This window comes from Triplophysa rosa, linkage group LG14 (genome assembly GCF_024868665.1).
Source record: "Triplophysa rosa linkage group LG14, Trosa_1v2, whole genome shotgun sequence".
NCBI lineage: Eukaryota > Metazoa > Chordata > Actinopteri > Cypriniformes > Nemacheilidae > Triplophysa > Triplophysa rosa.
Genome location: NC_079903.1, coordinates 21,943,607 through 21,962,449, shown reverse-complemented (window position 1 = coordinate 21,962,449; position 18,843 = coordinate 21,943,607). Strand labels below are relative to the sequence as shown.

The window sequence follows — 18,843 nt, the reverse complement described above, 5'->3', positions numbered from 1 at the left end:
GAAAGCATTCTGGGCGGATCTTATGTGCCCACGTGATTCCAAGTGGACACATTGATTGGTTGCCAGTTTCTCTTTCCAGAGTTTTCGCTCTAAAACATTTAAGTCTCGACGCTGTTATACAAAGTATGCGTATTTCGTTTCACTTCTAAGCACGCATATTAAAAAACTATAGTAAGAATATAGATGTTTTATATTTCCATAAGGTATTACGCACAACATTACGTTATACGAGCAGTTTTAGCACTAAGCCCTATTGGTTCTCGTCCCTTGAATACTTACTATTCGCCTCTCCCCCTACTGACGGTTGTATTCAACTGCATGCCTGCAGAAGCCAATGTAGAGTGGGACGGCTGACTGGGTTATTCACTGGGTGTGAAAGCAGAGTGGGACGGCTGGTCGTTAAAGTGCCTGCCTGAGCGCCGCCAGGACCCTCCTCTCTTCACTACGGCGCTTTCGCCCGTTGTACGTGTTGAGCGTGATGCCTGTCTAAAGAACTCGGGTCCGTCCTGCCTTCCCGGTCTTTCGGTGCTTCAACGCCACATTTTAACCGGAACCCCTCTGTCGATTCATTTTCGTGGGACCCTAAAGTTAATTGGATTTGTTTTATTATTAAACACATTTTATTGATCAACGTTGTATTCACGGCTCCGGCCATGGCAGCGAGTGCGAAGCGAAAACAGGAGGAAAAGCACCTGAAGATGCTGCGGGAAATGACGAGTTTGGCGCCCAACAGAAAGTGTTTCGACTGCGATCAGCGCGGCCCGACCTACGCCAACATGACCGTGGGCTCGTTCGTGTGCACGACCTGCTCAGGCATCCTGTGAGCCACCCTGTCTTTCTATCCTCTTTATTTCGCGCACTGGTAGTGTCTCGAAATCTTGTGAGATGCCTAACGTTACTCAGGCAACGTGATCGCTTTCGAATTTAACGTTTGACGCGTTTATGATGTCATAAAATGTTCGATTGAAATGTTCGATTCCGACGATACCACAAAAATGCTGTCTGGGTGGGCAGCTCGGTGGGATTTGAGACGCAACCTATCAGATATTGCTTAATATTTGGACATGTCAGTTAGAAGATCAGGTTCATAAACATATAAGATTGTGTCTGCTGGTTTTGGGTGGGTGCAGAGGCGATTTGGTGCTCTTGGGGGTTGGGCTGGATGTCTGCCACTTTACCAGGCTTGATAGTTGTTTAAATGGGATTTTGGGGGACATAAAGTATATCTAGGATGGGTGGTTGGGGCAATTCGCACGAACTGCAAATGTGGCTGTCGGTCCAGCAAACTTAAACGGCTACCTGTTTGCACATCACCCCTCTTTTTATACTCAGTCCGCATTGCCAGCTGCTGGCCTTATCTAGTAGTAATGGGAGTCCTTTCTGGATCAGATAAACTTCCACAGCATGTGGAAGAGCTGGATAGACGTGGTGACATGTGGCAGAGGGTGGGGGGGTATAGTAGGCTACACCATGCTGATCTGGGTGTGCACTCATGCAGCACTATTCTGATAGTAATCATTTATCTGTCCCTTAATGTACTACAAGTTAAACATTTACATTACAGTACACTATGTAAAATTGCCCCAGGAATAATAGACAATAAGGGATTGTGCATTTAAATGATTGTTATTCTTTAGGGCGGCGTCATTAAGGAAAAACTATATGGCTTTTCCTCGATGTCCTGTTTTCTGTTGTGTAACAGGCATCTGTAGTGCAGGGGATTGTGGATTGGAGTTGAAAATGCTTCCCAAAATAATGCCATTTTAATTAAGATCGCAAGAGTCATCCAGTGATGTAGACTTGAAAGATGTAGACGCTGAAAGATTTGCTGAGGAATTATTTCACTTCGTAAATAATGACTTCTTTTATTGGTGTGGTTTAAAGACATTTGGGTCTTTAAGAGCTGGCAGCCATTGTTCCATGAACCCGTTTGTTAAACTTTAGAAAGTTGGTCTGATGTTGGGTTAAAGCATGCATTAGCAGATTCTACAGTATTTATTTGGATATTAGTTTGTCTGAAAATGCTTAAAATGATTAAATATCATGTTGAATGAAGGGGTTGATTCTCGTTATGCAAGACAAACCTAATGTTATCCTTGCTTTGGAATGTGATGAACTGACCATTTTTCCTTTGGACTTAATGACCTTTGGTTTAAATTGGACTGCCTGAATGAAACTTTTCAGATTTTATGAAGGTTCGCTCATTCATACGCCTAATACGCATGAGTACATGCTCCTCGGATCTTTAATTTCAGATGATAATTTCGTCGACATGAGCTCAAACTATATTGAGTTGTTTGAACTAGTCATTTCTGGAGGGTGATCGGGTACTATATGTCTCATGGGTTTTCATAAACCATTTTCGATTAAAAGAAAGTGGACAACTTGTGATAAATGGGCTTTCTAATAATGTGAACTAGTTTTTTTTATAAAGAAGCCGTCATATAGTGTCTATAAAACCCATGGGAGAGGATCGTAAAATGTGTCTGAATGATTGAGCAAACATGACGATGTTGTTTATTGCCGTAGGCACGAACTCTTCTGGAGTCGGGATGGTTAAAGGTGTCAGGTGTATTTGAACAAGCTCAGGGCTCATCCTTGAGATCCATCGAGAGTTGTGCATGTGTGTTTGTGTCTGCTGCTCTGTGTTCTATACTCTATGCTGGATCTTTCACATGGGTAGTAATACAATTAATTTAACTATTACTTGCGTGTGCGACTGTGCGTCTTTGTTCACATCCTTTTGTGCTCAGTAATTGTCACTTTACTGCTGTGTGTGTGGTGTGTGTGTCTGTGTAAGACTGGTTAACTCCATTAGAGGAAATAATTGGATTCTTTTTTTAAAATATGTGCTTCTGAAATGACGTCGTCACTAGAGACGTCTGCTCCTTGCCCCTGGTACTCACCAGATGTCAGACAGCCACAGCAGTCGAGTCTCCTAACAAATTATCAACATCACTTACGCACCGAAACGTTTTGGCTACTCTTGAGCTCATTGTGATGTATAAAATGATGTTACATGGCAAAACTGTGTTTAAAGGGGTCACATGACACGGCTAAAACAAATATTATCGTTAACCAGTGCGTAGTGATTGGTGGAATACTGCAAGCGTGTGAGGGAAATGTAACACCTCTTACCATATTTGGAACACCAGGTTCCTCTTCAGTTGTACTGACAGGTACGCCCACCTTACTTGCGTTTACATTTGGGCGGTCTTAGTCAAATCATACCACCAACTGATGTAGATTTGTGGGGGTGTGGCTACACGAGGCATTTCAGGCAGGTCCGGGTGAGCATTCACTTTTACATAGAATGACTCTTTTGTTCCCACACTTTCATTTCTGCAATTTTACACGTCTAATACATGCATGAGCGACTTATAACACCCCAAAGACGCACGTGTTCGCGCCATATGACCCCTTTAAAAAAACTTTTCATACATGCAAAAAGGGACGTTTAATGAAAAAATGTGAGCAAATGCATTTATTAACGCGTGTTCTCTTTTCTTCAAACGTTTACCTTCATGCACTTTCACTGACGAATTGGTGGTTTTCCGTGCATGTGTTCTAAAATAAGCCATTATTGTACATGCCATTAGCTGCCAGGCAGAATCTTTTTTCCTTCTCTTTTAATTAGGGCATTTGCATGGGGAGATGATCCTCTGGCCTTGCCCGGATTCAGAAGTATGCCAATGATTCCCAGTTTCAATCCTGAAGAAACGAACTGCTGTTTGAGACTGCCATGTTGCTTATCTTTATACTGACACACTGAGTTCTGTTTTAACACATTAGAATCCGGATATAAGCTTAAAAGCTTGTTAGGCTTTTTTCCAACCAGGTAGTCAAACACTGTGTGTGCTTTGAGGTAGGGCTGTGCAATTAATCGAAAATGAATGGTAATCGTCAGTTTTGGCTGGAAAACGGTTATTGTGCCACATTCCATTTTTCAAGGATCCTCTCTTTTCAAATCCACAGCGCACCCCTTTCCTTTACAGTGGCTCAGCTGTGCTATTTCTTTACAGTTGAATTCACAGTCAAGTTTTTTTTATTTTTCTATGTTGTCAAGTTAATGAGTAATCGTGTTAAATAATCGGGATCTCAGTATTGGCCAAAATAATCGTGATTGTGAGTTTTGTCATAATCGAGCAGCCGTACTTGGAGGTCTGACTGTAGGTTTGTTCACACGTATCTGTATTATACATCTATAACAGCACATGTACATTTTTGAAGTTGAAGTATGTAATTGTTCTGCAGGCGCGTGTTACGTCAGATGTTTTGTGTTTGTCAAACCAGTCATCGGCTTTGATGCTGTTCAACTAGAGGAAGTTTTAGAGGTTTTGCTTGCAGTGATTTCCAAAGAAACGGAACTAGTGTATTGAGTAATACACACACACACACACACACACACACACTGAAAAACTACACTACAAATGTAATATTAATCTCTCTCTCTTTTTTCCTCTAATACGTCATCAAACAGTGGCGTATTCTTCGCACCCGGAAGCTTGCCAATGTGTTTGGTACAAATGTGTGTATCTTACATTTGCTCCAGTGGTTTGTGGTTCGAGATTGTTTTGCAGTTTGATACAGTGACCATGATGCACGCTGCACTTTGCTCTGATTTTTGTGAATGATAACCTGTGATTTTATTTGATAAAATCTAATAAACCTCAACCACACCCTTATGACGTCTCGGAATCGTTCTGGTCAAGCTTTTGTTCAAGCTACTAGGTGTGACTGTTACATGTATGCTTTTAATAGGAAGCATATGTTAGGTATTTGCTGCTTCAGTAGCATGTGGTCTGCACGTGCGACAGGAAGTGAAAACGGTAAGACAGGAAGTGCACATTGTCCTCTCGGCTGACAGAGCAGTTGTCAAAAAGTGACCTGTTTTTGCAGCTTTACAAATAAAATCACTTTGAATTAGAATCTCAGAGAAGGAGACAGAACTCTGACCTGAGAGAGAGGACTGATACCTGAGGATGGATTGAGGCTGGAGTCGAGCCATCTACTAACACTTCCCTGTGAGTTTTACGGCAGGGTCACTTACAGGGTAAACATTCCAAAATAGGGCGTCTCCTTCTGCCTGATTCACTTTTACAGTCTCTCTCCTACCCACACGCATGTTCCTTATCTCTCAATTAGACAGACATTCATAAATATATATTCAGAAATTAATAAGTTATTATCTGTATTATACATACTGTATATAACAGCACGTACATTTTTGAAGTTGAAGTATGTAATTGTCCTGCAGGCGCGTGTTACGTCAGATGTTTCGTGTTTGTCAAACCAGTCATCGGCTTTGATGCTGTTCAACTAGAGGAAGTTTTAGAGGTTTTGCTTGCAGTGATTTCCAAAGAAACGGAACTAGTGTATTGAGTAATACACACACACACACACACACACACACTGAAAGACTACACTACAAATGTAATATTAATCTCTCTCTCTCTTTTTCCTCTTTGTGGTTGCTGCTCTGTATTGGAGAGACTGTCCCAGTTTCCGACCCATTCACGCCTCTTAATGATTCCCCGGACCCCTCATCCACCTGTTCAGAGCATCATCGCACCTGTTAGAGCAGTTGATCACACAATCTTACCAGCGCATCTTCTGTCACTATTACAAAAGAACCCAGATGCCGCATCTACAGACTCGTGCGGCGTGAGACGGTTTGTTGAAGCTGATGCCAGAGCTTCTATCCGCCAGCAAAAACTGCTTTCTCACATGCTACTAGAATCTTAAATGCTAGCCTCGAGCTCTGTGAGCAAACTTTCATCTCAAACGTTTAAACAAAACATCCGCAGTGGTTGACTTGGTGACCGTGCTTAAGTCAAATAAAAAACACTCTGAACAAATAAAAGTAACCCAGTGCATGTGGGATCAGGGCCGTTTCTCCTCGTGTTCGTGTTGTATGCGTGTGTCAGGGTCATTCGTTTGGCAGCATGGTCCAATTTGGGTGTAAATGTGGATATTTTGTTTCTAGTCAGTGAAAATCTAAACCACATAATGTTCACTGGTGAATATCTGCACTTTTTTGTAAAGGACAGTTCTTTAAGGGAAGTGTTAGCGTTATTGTGCGTACCATCAGCAGATTTTTACCTTAAATTCCTGAAAGCCTTAAAGTTAAATCATCACTGACTGTTTCGTAATTTTCTGACCAATTATGAGGATGTGACTCAGTCATATATGTTGGAATATTGCAATGAGACGCCTGAGGGAGCTCCGCCCTCTTTGAAGACATCATTATGATTCTCTTTTTTATTTTTTCAAATCGCTGCTCTGTTTTTTCTGAGGTCTCCTTTTTGTGTCTCGGCCAGAAATGTGCGTTTCGTCTGTTGAAGTGAGACTAACAGCTGTGAAGAAATGAAGTTCCTGTGTGATGGTTAACCGACCTAACTTTTTATAGAACGCAGGCCAGACGTTTTGTTATTTTGGTTAACGTTTGGTTCGTTCAGTGCAAAATCGATTCGCAGCAACGTTTCGCTTACGACGTGTTGAACATCTCTCATGAAAACGAAATGGTTTTGTGTTTGAGTAAGGAAAGCAGCTGCAAAATACATAAATGCAGGTTTGCATGAATATCAAAGGTTATACCGGAAGGATCATCGAGTTACTTGTGGCTGGCGAGGCCTAACAGCTCATAAGGGCCCCTGTGACTCGCTCGCTCCCAGTCCAGCGCCAATGGCCTGCAGCAGGCCGTGTGAATAATTTAGCACCTGGTCTAATCTTACCAAGGCCTCTCTGTTCATGCCCTTCAGAATTTCACACCCAATGGCTCACGTCTCCATGGACACGCGCAGTCATAATGGAAGTATAATATGGAGAAAGTTGCCGGGAATGTCCCCAGCGGAAGGTTGTTTAGAGGGAATTTACCACTTAACATTCCCACATAGGCAGCGGTCATTAGTGGAGAGGTGGCACGCTGAGCATATTGGGGATTTTATGGGGGTGTGCTTGTGTAAACGGGGCTTTAAACATCTGTTGCGGCTCAGGTGTCAGATGAACGGTCAGAGTAGTGTGCATGTATGGCAGAGGTAAAGTAAGTTTCTTAAAGGAACAGTGCGCTCAAAAATGTAGTTATTTACTCGCCTCTGTTTTCCCTTATATCTTTTTTTCCATGTGAAACAAAAGGTAGACTTCGTGTTTAAAGGATATCCTGTTTGCTCTTCCCATATAATGCAAGTAAATGGGGACTGGATCCAGTCCCCATTCACTTTCATTGTATGGTAAAAGAGGGTCAAGGCTATTCATATAGGGTTGGAACATCATGATGACGGAGTATTTCGATGAACTTTTCCGAAATCTTGTCAACTTGTTCCTGTTAGGTGTTGCCAGAGAGCGTGTGACATCATTAAATGACAGGGAACGGAGGCATTCAGTGGAAGGAAAGAAATGGATGCGCAAGCAAATCAGACGCAGCGCATCCTGCAGTACACACCCGTGATTCCCTAGAGAGCAAATCTGAGCGTGGTAACGGGGTAAATACAGGAAGGAAATGAGCTTTGTAATGGGCAGCTTTCACGTGTGTTTTCATTGCTGTTGGGCATTCAGAGATCAAGTGATCAAAGATCACTGAGATTGTGGAAACAACTCAAGTACATGATGTGGGAAGCACGCTCACACACACATAATCAGACGTGGCTTCAAAACCTATGTCATGTACCTATTTGTAATGACAGTTTTCAGTCTTAATTCAGTTTCATTTGGTCTAAATTGAATGGATGCATTGGACGATTTTTCGTTTTTCACCTTAAGACATTTTGTTGCAATAGTACAAGTAAAATGGATGGGAAACATGTTTTTCATCTCTTAAAACCACAAAAGAAATCCTATTTTCTGGCAGTATTTTTTCATATCTTTCTCTGTCTCCTTTAGACGAGGCCTGAACCCTCCACACAGAGTGAAGTCCATCTCTATGACGACTTTTACGCAACAGGAAATAGAATTTCTTCAGAAGCACGGAAATGAGGTAATTGATGATGCGTTAGAGTGGCACAATGTTTTATTGACACGGCGAATGTGTCGTCGCCTGTTTGCACTGATATCTGAATGCCAAAGAGTTGATCATTTACAGAATAGCAGTCGTATGTTTATGATTAGATGACAGAAATTTCGGGGAATTCTCGTCACTTTGATAACATGACCAATGGCGATACAAATGAGCGAAGTCATTCATTCAATTGTTTTCTTTTGTATTCATTTATTTCGTTTTATTTATTGTACACATTTTTGTGAAAACAGATCGTCTTAGATTTGTTCCCTGTGAATTTGTTCCCTTCTAACCAATAAAGAAGAAAGCACTTTTATCTCCATCAGTCGCTGCTCGAACCCCTGGCAAATGTAACATTCCTGGGATTTTTCGCAGGTCTCGTGAGGCCAGATTTACGAGGATGAGCGGCAAGTTTCATTTGAACCGGTGTATAATGAGACACAGACACACCACAGTCTCCCACGGAGACGTGCTGGATTTCAGAATGAGTTCTGTGCGTGTACAAACGTTCGCTTAATGAAGTTGTTTTATGGGCTTCTCCAAACCTGATCACACCGCATTCTAGTGAATTTACATTTCTGCATTTGGCAGACGCTTTCATCCAAAGCGACTTACAGTGCATTATACATAATATTAGTATGCCTTTCCCAACAGTTGATACTTGGGTCTGTTTTTATCTCATGAATAAATCCAGTCAGAACGGTCTTGACTCAGCTATTTTATCGCAGCACAATGCGTTTACATTTATTGTTTGAGGGTCATTTAAACCATCAAAGATTAGCTGTACAGCTCGTGGTTGGAATAAAGTGATAAGCTTTCGTTTTTTCTTTTTGTAAGTATGTGTGCGTCTTATTGATTGTGTTTAAATGGAGGCAGTGTCTTAACCACCGCGAGGGGCTTTACCGCGGTAAACGTTCAGACACACTTGTTTTTTCATCAATCAAGCGTGTGTGTTTGGCACATCATGAAAGCTTTTAATGTTTTCTCAAATGTCATCTTGAGGTTTTTGTTTCCCTGTAGATAGTGAAGGAGTGTGTTTGGGTTAAAAAGATTATCTTTGGTGTGAACGCCCATATTGTAAATACAATAATTTAGTGTGCGATAAAACAGTTAATATGTTTTCAAGAGAAAGTCGCAAGCTTTGTGGGATGTTTAGATTTGGCCTGTAAATGGCTGCTGATGGTTTTTATGCGTTTGTGTTTTGGTTGCATGTATATGCAGGTATGCAAACATATATGGCTCGGTCTCTATGACGACAGAAACTCGGCCATCCCAGACTTTAGAGAACCTCAGAGAGTCAAAGAGTTTCTTCAGGACAAATATGAGAAGAAGCGATGGTGAGTAAGAACCCAGACTAGGTTTGTCACATTTTCTTTGATTTGATCAGTCGTAAACTGCAGAGTTTATTTGCAGAGGCGTTTACAGTGTTGTCATTACATCTTTATGATTCAATTTGCATCGGGAGATATGTCTTCTCGTCATTGTCGTTTTTCAATTTGCATTCTCAAATGCATTTGCAGCTTGGCTGTGTTAAAAGTGCAGGGCAGTGCACTGAAGTCATCATACAACATCTTAATAAATGTGTTTTTTTTATCAGGTATATTCCTCCAGATCAGGCTAAGACAGTGTCTTCAGTTCATGCGTCTGTCTCTGGTTCATCTAACAGCAGCACCAGTAGTACCCCAGAGGTCCGACCTCTCAAAACTTTACTAGGAGAATCTGTACCCAGTTTACACCTCAACAAAAACACACCTAGTCAGGTAACAACCTTAAAAACCGATTGCGTGTGTGATGTTTTTGCGTACTTTTAGATTGACTTTGCCATTTTATTTGCTTGTAGTCTCCGGTTGTGTCACGCACTCAGCTGACCCAGAGTCAGTTTCAGGACAGGAAGTTCGATCTGCTCGGCGAACTGGGCGGAGACATTTTTGCGCCCTCACAGTCCGCAGGCAACGCACACTTTGCCAACTTTGCACATTTCAACAGTCATCCGGGTGAGAATCCACATACACGCATGTACGAGCAAGAAAATCTGCTAACAGCTTTTATGGATTTGTAAAACATTTACATTTATTCATTAACCAGAGGAATTTACAAAAAAGGGCTTTAACCGATAGCCTAGTGGGCAGTGCTCCGACATGTTGCGCATCGGGCGACCCGGGTTCGATTCCCATCTCGTGGTCCTTTCCCGAACCCACCCCCTTCTCTCTCCCACTTTGCTTCCTGTCCTCTCTAACAATAGCTGTACAATTAAAGGCAAAAACAAATAAAAAAAAAGGGCTTTAAAAGTATAAAGCCACTTATGGCGTGTCTTAAGTGTAATGGTCAGTTAATGCCAATTTAATGCCAGTTTAAACACACACTCTCTAAAAGTATTTATACACCATTAAGATCTGACATTAAGGTTTTTATTCGGAGCATTCTGGATAGTTTCCTGCGCTTTTTCTTTACTGCGTCTAGTGTTTTATTTAAACGTGCTTTTGTAGGTTTGTGTCATTTAGCCTCTGGTCATTCTACTTTATTTCAAAAGTCATTTCTTCATACTTTTTATCCCATAGCTCCATTCCATTTCCACTCACATTTCTCATCCCATGTTTTTGTTTGTTTGTTTGTGGTGCACCCCAACAGCGCAGAATGCTAACGCCAATGCAGACTTTGCCAATTTTGATGCATTCAAAAATTCTGCTGCTCCAACCGCATTTCCATCAGCTCCACAGGCCTCATTTCAGCCCACACCGACAGGTATCACACACACACACACACACACACACACACATACTTGCATATGTGGTTTACAAGGACTCTCCGTAGACGTAATGATTTTTATACCGAACAAACTGTATATTCTATTCCCTAACCCTAATATCACATAAAACCTTTGTCTTTTTTTCTTTTAAAAAATTATCATTTAGTATGTTTTTTAAGCATTTTAGTTTACGAGGACACAGGAAGTGTCCCCGTAAACCATGTTTACGTTGTTATGCACATGTCATTACACAGATTTGTGTCCTCATAACCCATGTATGCAAGCACACACACACACAGGCATATGAACATCCATGCACCTCAGACTTCCCTCTCAGGCTTGTTAGAAATGTTCTATAAGTAAGTATCAGTTTGTGTGTCTCGTTTCTACACTTCTATTGCTGTATGTTTACTTCTTTTTCCAACAATTTCTCATTTTTTTTGCATTCTGTGTAATAAAACCAGCTTCTTTAGACATGTCTTCGCGAAGCTTTCTTTATCTCTTTCAACATTATATCTGTATGATTTCTTTTACTTTCACCCTTTTTCTTTCTACTTCTCCTGACATTCGTGTGCTGTCCTTTATTCACATCTCTCGCATCAGTGCGCGGCTCTCTCTCGTACAGTCGCAGTGTGGGCGAGTTCGCCACATTGGTGCCTCCGCTGGCCACGCACAGTAAGTCACAGCGTGTGTGTGTGGATGTGTGTTTGCGCGCACACACTAACCCTCTATTACTTTCCTTTTCTACACGGTTTCGGCTAAGTTTGTGCCTCCTTTGAGAGCAATACCGAAAACCGATTTCCTTTCCCGAATTCTCCTGGGATATCTTTTCTTATTTGAGGGACATTCTTGGCTTCGTATTTTTGGGCTAACTCCTAACTGCTCTCTTTTGAAATCTCTTTCACAGGTAGTGCGTCAGGAATGGCTAATGCCAATTTCGCGAACTTCGATAACTTCCCCAAATCGTGCAGTGCAGATTTTGCATCCTTTAGCTGCAGTCAGAAGAACGCAGGGGGAGCGGAGGCGTCCAGTGTCCCCCCGGACCGATACGCAGCCCTCGCCGACCTCGACAACATGTTCGGCACCACCAAACCCGAGCAAGGTACATTTTCTCACGCTCTTACACCTACATGCATAAAGCTCCGATTTCAAGCAAATTGATGAATCCAAAAAACTCCATGTTTTTTCTTAACAGGCACAAGTTCTGCCCCGGCGTCTGCAGGTGTGGGTCCTCCCCCTCCTCAAGCCGCTCTTTTGGGCAGCAATCGCTATGCTGCACTAGCTCAACTGGACACCGTCTTCTGCACCTCAGCGCCAAACGTCGGCGGCTACAACACTTCCACCACATCACAGGGGTGAGAGTTTAAATACATGTCAGTTTAAGAGATTTAACGTGTATCGTGGCCTCTAAACTCTCTTTTTTTCTTTTATACAGGCCTATGTTTGGATCCTCCACAGCTGTTCCTCCCTCTCAAGCACAACAGGGTATTCCCAGCATGCCTCAGGGTTTTGCAGGTAACATCTTTCAAATATCTAGAAGATTTCTGATTCTATCACACACATCTCATCAACATCATCGAAATCGTCTGTTTGGCATCTAACAGGTTCATCAACAAATCCATTTTTCGCACCCGTGGCTTCTCAGGCCGCTCCCACTAACCCGTTCCAGACCAATGGGAGGGCAGCTGGTGTGGGCGTGGCAGCAGCAGGTGAGGGCGGGGCCTCCAAAATCAAACCAATGCACATCTTCACAGGGATTGTTTTTCCAATTCAGCCGTCGAAAGAGAAGGCAGCTCTTGTTTTGGGTCTGATTATTTATTTAACACACCAGAGGGCTTTGTGAAGCGCTTTAAGTGGGTCAGATACCCCCGGTATCCATGCTAGGAGCTAACAGCCTGATATCTCACACACACAAAAAATACAAAAGCTGAGCAAAGGAGCTCTAGATAGTTGTGGGTCTGTACATCCCTGCAGGGGGTACGTGTTGAGCATGTGTGAGCGAAACGGGAAGGAGAAACGTCTTCAGTCGAATGTGGATAAGAGCAGAGTTTTGTCTGATGTGATACATGAAAGGGCCAATCTGAAGAGTGCGAGAACTAAAATCAAGTGAGCTTTCACTCATTTTGTCTGGTTGTGTTCTTGTCATGCTGCACAGACATAGGACCCCTGCAGGGCCATATTTTCCCTGTGGCTCACTTTGGTAGGTTCACCTCTATCTTTCTCTCTCTTCATTTCTTTCTTCCTTAGCCTTGGTGGTACCCTAGCAAGCTAATACAAACTTTCCCGCAATGCATTTGGTTGTGCTCATGACCTTTTACCTCATAGAAAGGTGTGCTTGTGTACTCTGTCATCTGAGATGGATGACCCCACAGGCGAAAGCGTCTTATTGCTGCACGCATTCGCACGTTCACATCAGTGGTCTCAAGATATCACAGAAAATCTCTCGGAATAAAATGTTTGGGAAGCTTTGAATCGGCCCTCCTTTCTCACACAAACCAACCAAATATTGAATCACGTTTTCATCTTTTCGCAAATATTTTTTGAGAAGTTTGAAGTCTGAAGGCACTGATGTTGAATAATGGTAGTTTGCCATTTTCCCCCTGTTCATTTTGTCATCTTTTCGCTTGCTCGGTTTCTGTACTTTAAATTGATCTACGTTTATTGAAAATTCATCCGGGTGGCTAGATACTGTGGATTTAAAACTGATTCACACAAGATGTAAATTGTGACGTGCGCGAACTGTAGTAAACAGTTGGCATAAAACTAGAGATGTTCCGGTACCCCTTTTCCCTTCCCGATTCCGATACCTGGGCTCAGGGTATCAGCCGATACAGAGTACTGATCCGATACTAGTATCGGAATCGGAATAACCCTACATAGAATTATTAAAGGAACGGTTCACACCAAAATGAAAATTCTGTCATCAGTTACTCCCCCTCAAGTTGTTCCAAATCTGTATAAATTACTTTGTTCTGATGAACACAGAGAAAGATATTTGGAAGAATGCTTGTAACCAAACAGTTCTTTTCCACCATTGACTACTGTAGTAGGAAAAATTGCTTTATAAATTTCTTTGTTCTGTTTTTTTTTTTGAAGAACAGATCTGGGGCACTTTTGACTACCATTTGTTCCTACTATGGTGGTCAATGGTGGCTAAGAAGTGTTTGGTTTCAAGCATTCTTTCAAATATCTTTCTCTGTGTTCATCAGAACAAAGACATTTATACAGATTCAACTCAAGGTTACAGTAACAGGAATACAGAAACAACTCGATGGTGAATAAATGAAGACAGAATTTTCATTTTTGGGTGAACTGTTCCTTTAAGGCTTGATTCTTTGCTAAACTTATTTTAGGATTGCGATAGGCTATAATGAAACAGAACGGACCGTTCTAAGCATGCGATTGTGCGCGAGATGTTAACTTTCAGCTGTCTGTGTGTTCTAGCTTCCTTTGGTCCTCCGTCTATGAGTATGCCGACTGGATTTGGAAACGCCGCTGCTTACAACGTTCCCACCAGCTTCAGTGGAAACTTCCAGCAGCCTTTCCCTGGACAACCCTTCACCCAACAACACGCGTTTCCACAGCAACCCAACGGTATGACGAGAGCCATTTAAATGCTGTTTTATTAATGATTTACTGAAAGGAGCCACTTTTGGCTCATTTTGCTCTGTTTGTATAAGGTTATGTTAAGGTTGGTCACTTCTTTGGATTTATGCATTTCTTTCTAGGAGGTTTCACTGCATTTGGTCAGGATATGGTCACCCCATTTGGACAGAACATGACAGTGCCTGGACTAACTAATAACCCTTTTCTGGTGCGTTGTATTAGATTTTGTCAGAATTGCATGTGCAAGATTTCTGTGACTTATCGGTCATTACAGTGGATTTTAAGTATAAACGATTTCTTGTAGTTTTACATTTATGCATTTTGCAGACACTTTTATCCAAAGTGACTTACTGGGTGACTCATCTGTTTCTGTGTTCCCTTGGAATGAAACCCATGACCGTAGAACACAATTTTTAACTACCTGTTAATAGGCTATTTTAAATTTCTCTTTCAGGCAGGAGCACCAGCAGCTCAATATCCGGCAGGAGGTTCCTCCACAAACCCCTTCTTATAGCACTGTTGTCCTCCACTCCTGTAGGGGGCGACCCGCAACTGGTTCCCACCTCTTGCACTGTTTTGTTTCCCAAGTAGCTTTAAAAACGACATTTCTTAAATAATTTTTTATTGAATTTTAAGAACAATAGACTGAAAAACGGCAAAGAAATACATATATATTATCTGTGACATCGTCTACTCTACGCCAACACAAAACACGTTTCAGGTGCGTGTGGAGAGAAGGGGCTTTTTTGCTGTGCTCCACTGTGTTCCTGTGAACAGGCCTGCATGAAGTGGCCGATAGCTAAGTTATTGCAAATGTCCCATTCACATTGATGCTGCAATCTTGTATATAATTCTTTCATAGAAATCCCTCAATTCTAAATCTTTGTGCATATCAGTATTTGTATCTTTAACACGTACGCACACACTCACAAACACATGCTGCATATATGGCGCTGACGTCAGCCATGCTGTGAATAACGTTTTACGATAAATAAGAATGTGGAATCTTTTTTGACATCAACGTGATGCCTTTTTGCGCTTTGGTTTTTGCTCTTATCGAGGCGAAGAATAAACATTTTCCGTTCGAGGACTTTCAAACTTCCAGACTCTTTTTGGATGTCAGCCCCTCCTGAACTCTCACCTGGACAGGAGAGTCAAACCACTTATGTTACAGTCTAAGTTAAGTGTGTGTGTGTGTATATATATATATATAAATAAATAAATGTATATATATATACAATATATATTAAAATGAATTTTGCCTAAAAAAAATGGGTTTTGTGTTTTTCTTCTGTTCGTACAGTAATCACTTTGAGATTGCACTCACTCTTGTTATGTTATAGAATATTTACATTCTTATATTTGTTCATAGTTTTGTTCCTTTGATTTGTGCATCATCTTCTGCCTCACAGGCATCTTCTGGCTTCTCTCCCTGTTTTTTCTTTTTGGATTTTTGGCACAATGTTGTATACAATCCTCTGGCGAAGAAAATAACTGCAATAACGCTAAAATATGCGCCGTAGATGATGAACTGTAAAACAAAAACAAACACTGTATCACCTTTTCCACATATGTCAAATATTGAAATGGGTTTTAAAGGAGTAGTTCACCTTCAAAATGAAAATTCATTTACACGCCCTCTTGTCATTTCAATCCTGCAATGACTTTCTTCTGCAGAACACAAAAGAAGATATTTTGAAAAATGTTGGTAACAGAACAGCACGGCCCCCCATTCACTTCTGTTGTAACCGATGCAAGTGAATGGGGGGGCTGTTAACAACATTCTTTAAAATATCTTCTTTTGTGTTCTGTGGAAGAAAGAAAGGCATACATGTTTGAAATGACAAGAGGGTGAGTGAATGATGACAGAATTTTCATTTTGACGGTGAACTACTCCTTTAAATGAATGTTCCAGGTTTAGTAGAAGCTCAGTTCTGTACAGTATGTTGCATGCTAGTGATTATTATAAAATCTTTTTTTTTTAAAGTGAACAAAAACATAGTTATTGTGATTAACATGTCTGCTTTTAAGTCCTCAGAACTGCACTGCCCCATAGTCTTCCACTACTATAAAGATGGTTTTTGTTACAAACATATGTTTTTTCATTGTTAATCACCAGCATATCACAGATGTTGAACTTCAAAACCAGCGACATTCCTGTATAAGGTTTTAGAGAAGCTTCAGGTAACCTCACCTGTGTGACCACATCCAGGCCCAGTCCTCTGCTGTCCACCACCACTGAAGTGAGGATGGTCTGAAACACTAAAGCACAGAACGTGTTGGCTCCAAACACGAGCGCATAACGCTCCATATTCAATCCAGCTGCTATCTGGAACCTTTGAAACGATGAGAATCATGAAGACGCATTCCCTAACAGAGCGGATTCAAGTAGGATTTAACATCTGATGAATTTAGATGTGAATGTACGAAAGGCCTTTATTCTGCTTGTAGAGTGTACGGCTTTGCCTTTGAGAAACTTTCAACATTTCTTTGCAGATGCCACTTGGGGGAGAGAATATTTACTATATAATGCATTGTGGATTTTAAAAACTATGGTATATGTGGTCTTGATGTGATTTTTCGCTTTGTCACCTTGCAACCTTTAACTTAATGAACCAGGAATTCAACTTATCAACACGCATGGGTTCAAATTCTTAATCATTCCACCAATTAGGCTGAAATAGCAAGTCAATAGATAAGATAATGTACACTTTCGTGAAGTTTTATCATACATTTATGGGTACATTTGGGGCAATCAAAAGATCAAGAGCTGGAAAAAAATGAAGGTGAGAGAAAATCCTAATCTCAGAATAGGGTACTCATTTGAAAAGGACTTACATGGCAATAGTGATGAGTAGCATGTACAGGCTCTTAAAGAGGATGTAACCACAGTAACAAACCCAGATGTTGGCACTGAAGACCATAGCAAAGAGAGCGCCGCCCTCTAGGGCCGAGAGCAAACCCAAGGCCATCTCCCCCCAGAGAGACCAGTCCGCTGATGAAAAACCTACACCATATGCCGCAGCGGCTCCTACAGTGTGCATCAGCATCAAAATAAGTTTCTTTCTGTATATAAATGATATATACAGTACCTCTTTATATATTTACCTACCAAATAGGTTTGAGATGGCCTCCACTCCTCCATTGTACACTGTGAAGTTACTAGAAGGCTCCACGTGTTCCCACAGGGCCTGGACGTAGTTCACCGTCTGGTTGTAGCCGCATGTGGCCAGTGCCCACCACGCAGACCAGTAAAGCAACGTACGAGAAGAGAAACACTGCAGAAAATCCTTCCACAACCGGAGCAGAACGTCACCACAGCCTCCTGAGATATCAGATCAAGCTAAATTATAGTCCACATACTAGTCTGCTACATTCAGTTTAACATCATGTTGCTCTCAGAAAAGGCAAAATTATTTTTGCACTATGCACATGCTTAAAAAAACATTTGAAAAAGTAATAAAGAAATTATCTTACCTTTTTTGGAATTTCTTGTACTGTTGTTATCACTGGACCCTTCCAGATTCTTCTGCTGTTTTTCTGCTGCTTCATTCACTTTTACATCGTCTAGATGATTCTCAAAGCTGGATTGTTCATTGTTCTGAGTAACATCCTTCGTCGAAAACCCTTTCGCTGTCTCTAGCGCTTCTGGTTCCAAGGGTCGGACTGAGCTAACACTGCCCTCACGTACTTCTTCTTCTTCTTCATCCTCTCCTCCATCTCTTCTTCTTTGGTGGAAGAACATACTTGTTTTGGGCAATGGGAGAAGGATTGAGGTGATCCATGCAATGGAGGTTATAATCAGAGTAAATACGAGAATGTTTTTGTAGGAGAGCAGATCAAAAGACACCAGCACCTGACCCAGCACTGAGCCCACGGTGTAGCCCAGAAGTTGGGCCGTCCGGCAGTATGAGGTGGCTTTCAGATAGTGCTTCAACTCCACCATGCTGTAGATGTATGTGAAGTATGCTATGTCGCACGACGTCACCACTCCGTACGTAAACTGAACAGCCTGCATCTCTGGTACACCTTTTAACCACAGTAACATCGCCGTGGTGACCAAGAGGGCGGTGCACTGGAAGACCACAACAGGCTTGTAACGTAGCCAATCAGTGAGAAGAAAAACAGGAACCAGCACGGCCAGGTACGAGTATGTCCACACTGGGAAAATCTGATTGGTTACCTTGGAAAGGGAAAAGTATGGAATACTAAATTGTAATCAATTACAAGTATACACTAGCACTTATTACATTAGCCTATTCTTAAAAAAGATACTTGAACTGCTTAAATTGAACTTATTTTGGGTTTATACTTGTACTTTGGTACTGTATACCTGCTCTATAGTTAAGTTCTTGTCTGGTCCAGCTAAATATGGGATGAGGAACGGTTCTAGTGGCTTTACAGTGCTGAAGAACCCATAGATGCATAGCAGAGAGGTGGGATACCTCCAATCCTTCATCCACTGCTTCATAGTCTTCATCTTAAACAGAATAATTCA

At 41.6% G+C, this 18,843-nt stretch overlaps 2 protein-coding genes across 5 annotated transcripts; one reads left to right on the top strand and one right to left on the bottom strand.

Annotated features, from left to right (window-relative positions):
- The first annotated feature begins 351 nt into the window (after positions 1–351).
- agfg1a (ArfGAP with FG repeats 1a) lies at positions 352–15,605 on the top strand. 4 transcript variants are annotated; one of them, XM_057350483.1, is made up of 14 exons: positions 352–820; positions 7,879–7,972; positions 9,215–9,330; positions 9,591–9,753; positions 9,834–9,987; positions 10,622–10,735; positions 11,647–11,841; positions 11,935–12,094; positions 12,175–12,254; positions 12,344–12,448; positions 12,895–12,939; positions 14,184–14,333; positions 14,468–14,553; positions 14,800–15,605. In XM_057350483.1, the coding sequence occupies exons 1-14, from the start codon at positions 654–656 to the stop codon at positions 14,857–14,859; spliced, it is 1,689 nt and encodes a 562-aa protein (XP_057206466.1). In that variant the 5' UTR covers positions 352–653; the 3' UTR covers positions 14,860–15,605. The 4 variants fall into 4 exon arrangements, with proteins under 4 accessions (XP_057206466.1, XP_057206468.1, XP_057206469.1 ...); XM_057350485.1 differs by lacking the exon at positions 10,622–10,735; XM_057350484.1 differs by lacking the exon at positions 12,895–12,939 and having other exon boundaries at positions 355–820.
- Positions 15,606–15,684: 79 nt separating this feature from the next.
- Positions 15,685–18,825, bottom strand: slc19a3a (solute carrier family 19 member 3a). The gene is made up of 7 exons (XM_057351670.1): positions 18,679–18,825; positions 17,956–18,528; positions 17,823–17,922; positions 17,458–17,670; positions 17,184–17,376; positions 16,540–16,681; positions 15,685–15,876 (listed from the first exon to the last, which is right to left on the bottom strand). Exons 1-7 carry the CDS (start codon positions 18,823–18,825, stop codon positions 15,712–15,714), a joined length of 1,533 nt encoding a protein of 510 aa, XP_057207653.1. The 3' UTR covers positions 15,685–15,711.
- Between the last annotated feature and the right edge of the window lie 18 nt (positions 18,826–18,843).

Excerpts from the sequence above, each read along its gene's own strand:
- slc19a3a (XM_057351670.1), bottom strand. The coding sequence starts at position 18,825 with ATGAAGACTATGAAGCAGTGGATGAAGGATTGGAGGTATCCCACCTCT. Across the intron at positions 17,671-17,822 it reads TACAAGAAATTCCAAAAAAG|GAGGCTGTGGTGACGTTCTG; the intron begins GTAAGATAATTT and ends CTGATATCTCAG. Across the intron at positions 15,877-16,539 it reads GCCTGGATGTGGTCACACAG|TTCATCATCTACGGCGCATA; the intron begins GTGAGGTTACCT and ends TTTGTTTTACAG.
- agfg1a (XM_057350483.1), top strand. The coding sequence starts at position 654 with ATGGCAGCGAGTGCGAAGCGAAAACAGGAGGAAAAGCACCTGAAGATG. Across the intron at positions 11,842-11,934 it reads CACCACCAAACCCGAGCAAG|GCACAAGTTCTGCCCCGGCG; the intron begins GTACATTTTCTC and ends TTTTCTTAACAG. Across the intron at positions 12,255-12,343 it reads CATGCCTCAGGGTTTTGCAG|GTTCATCAACAAATCCATTT; the intron begins GTAACATCTTTC and ends GGCATCTAACAG.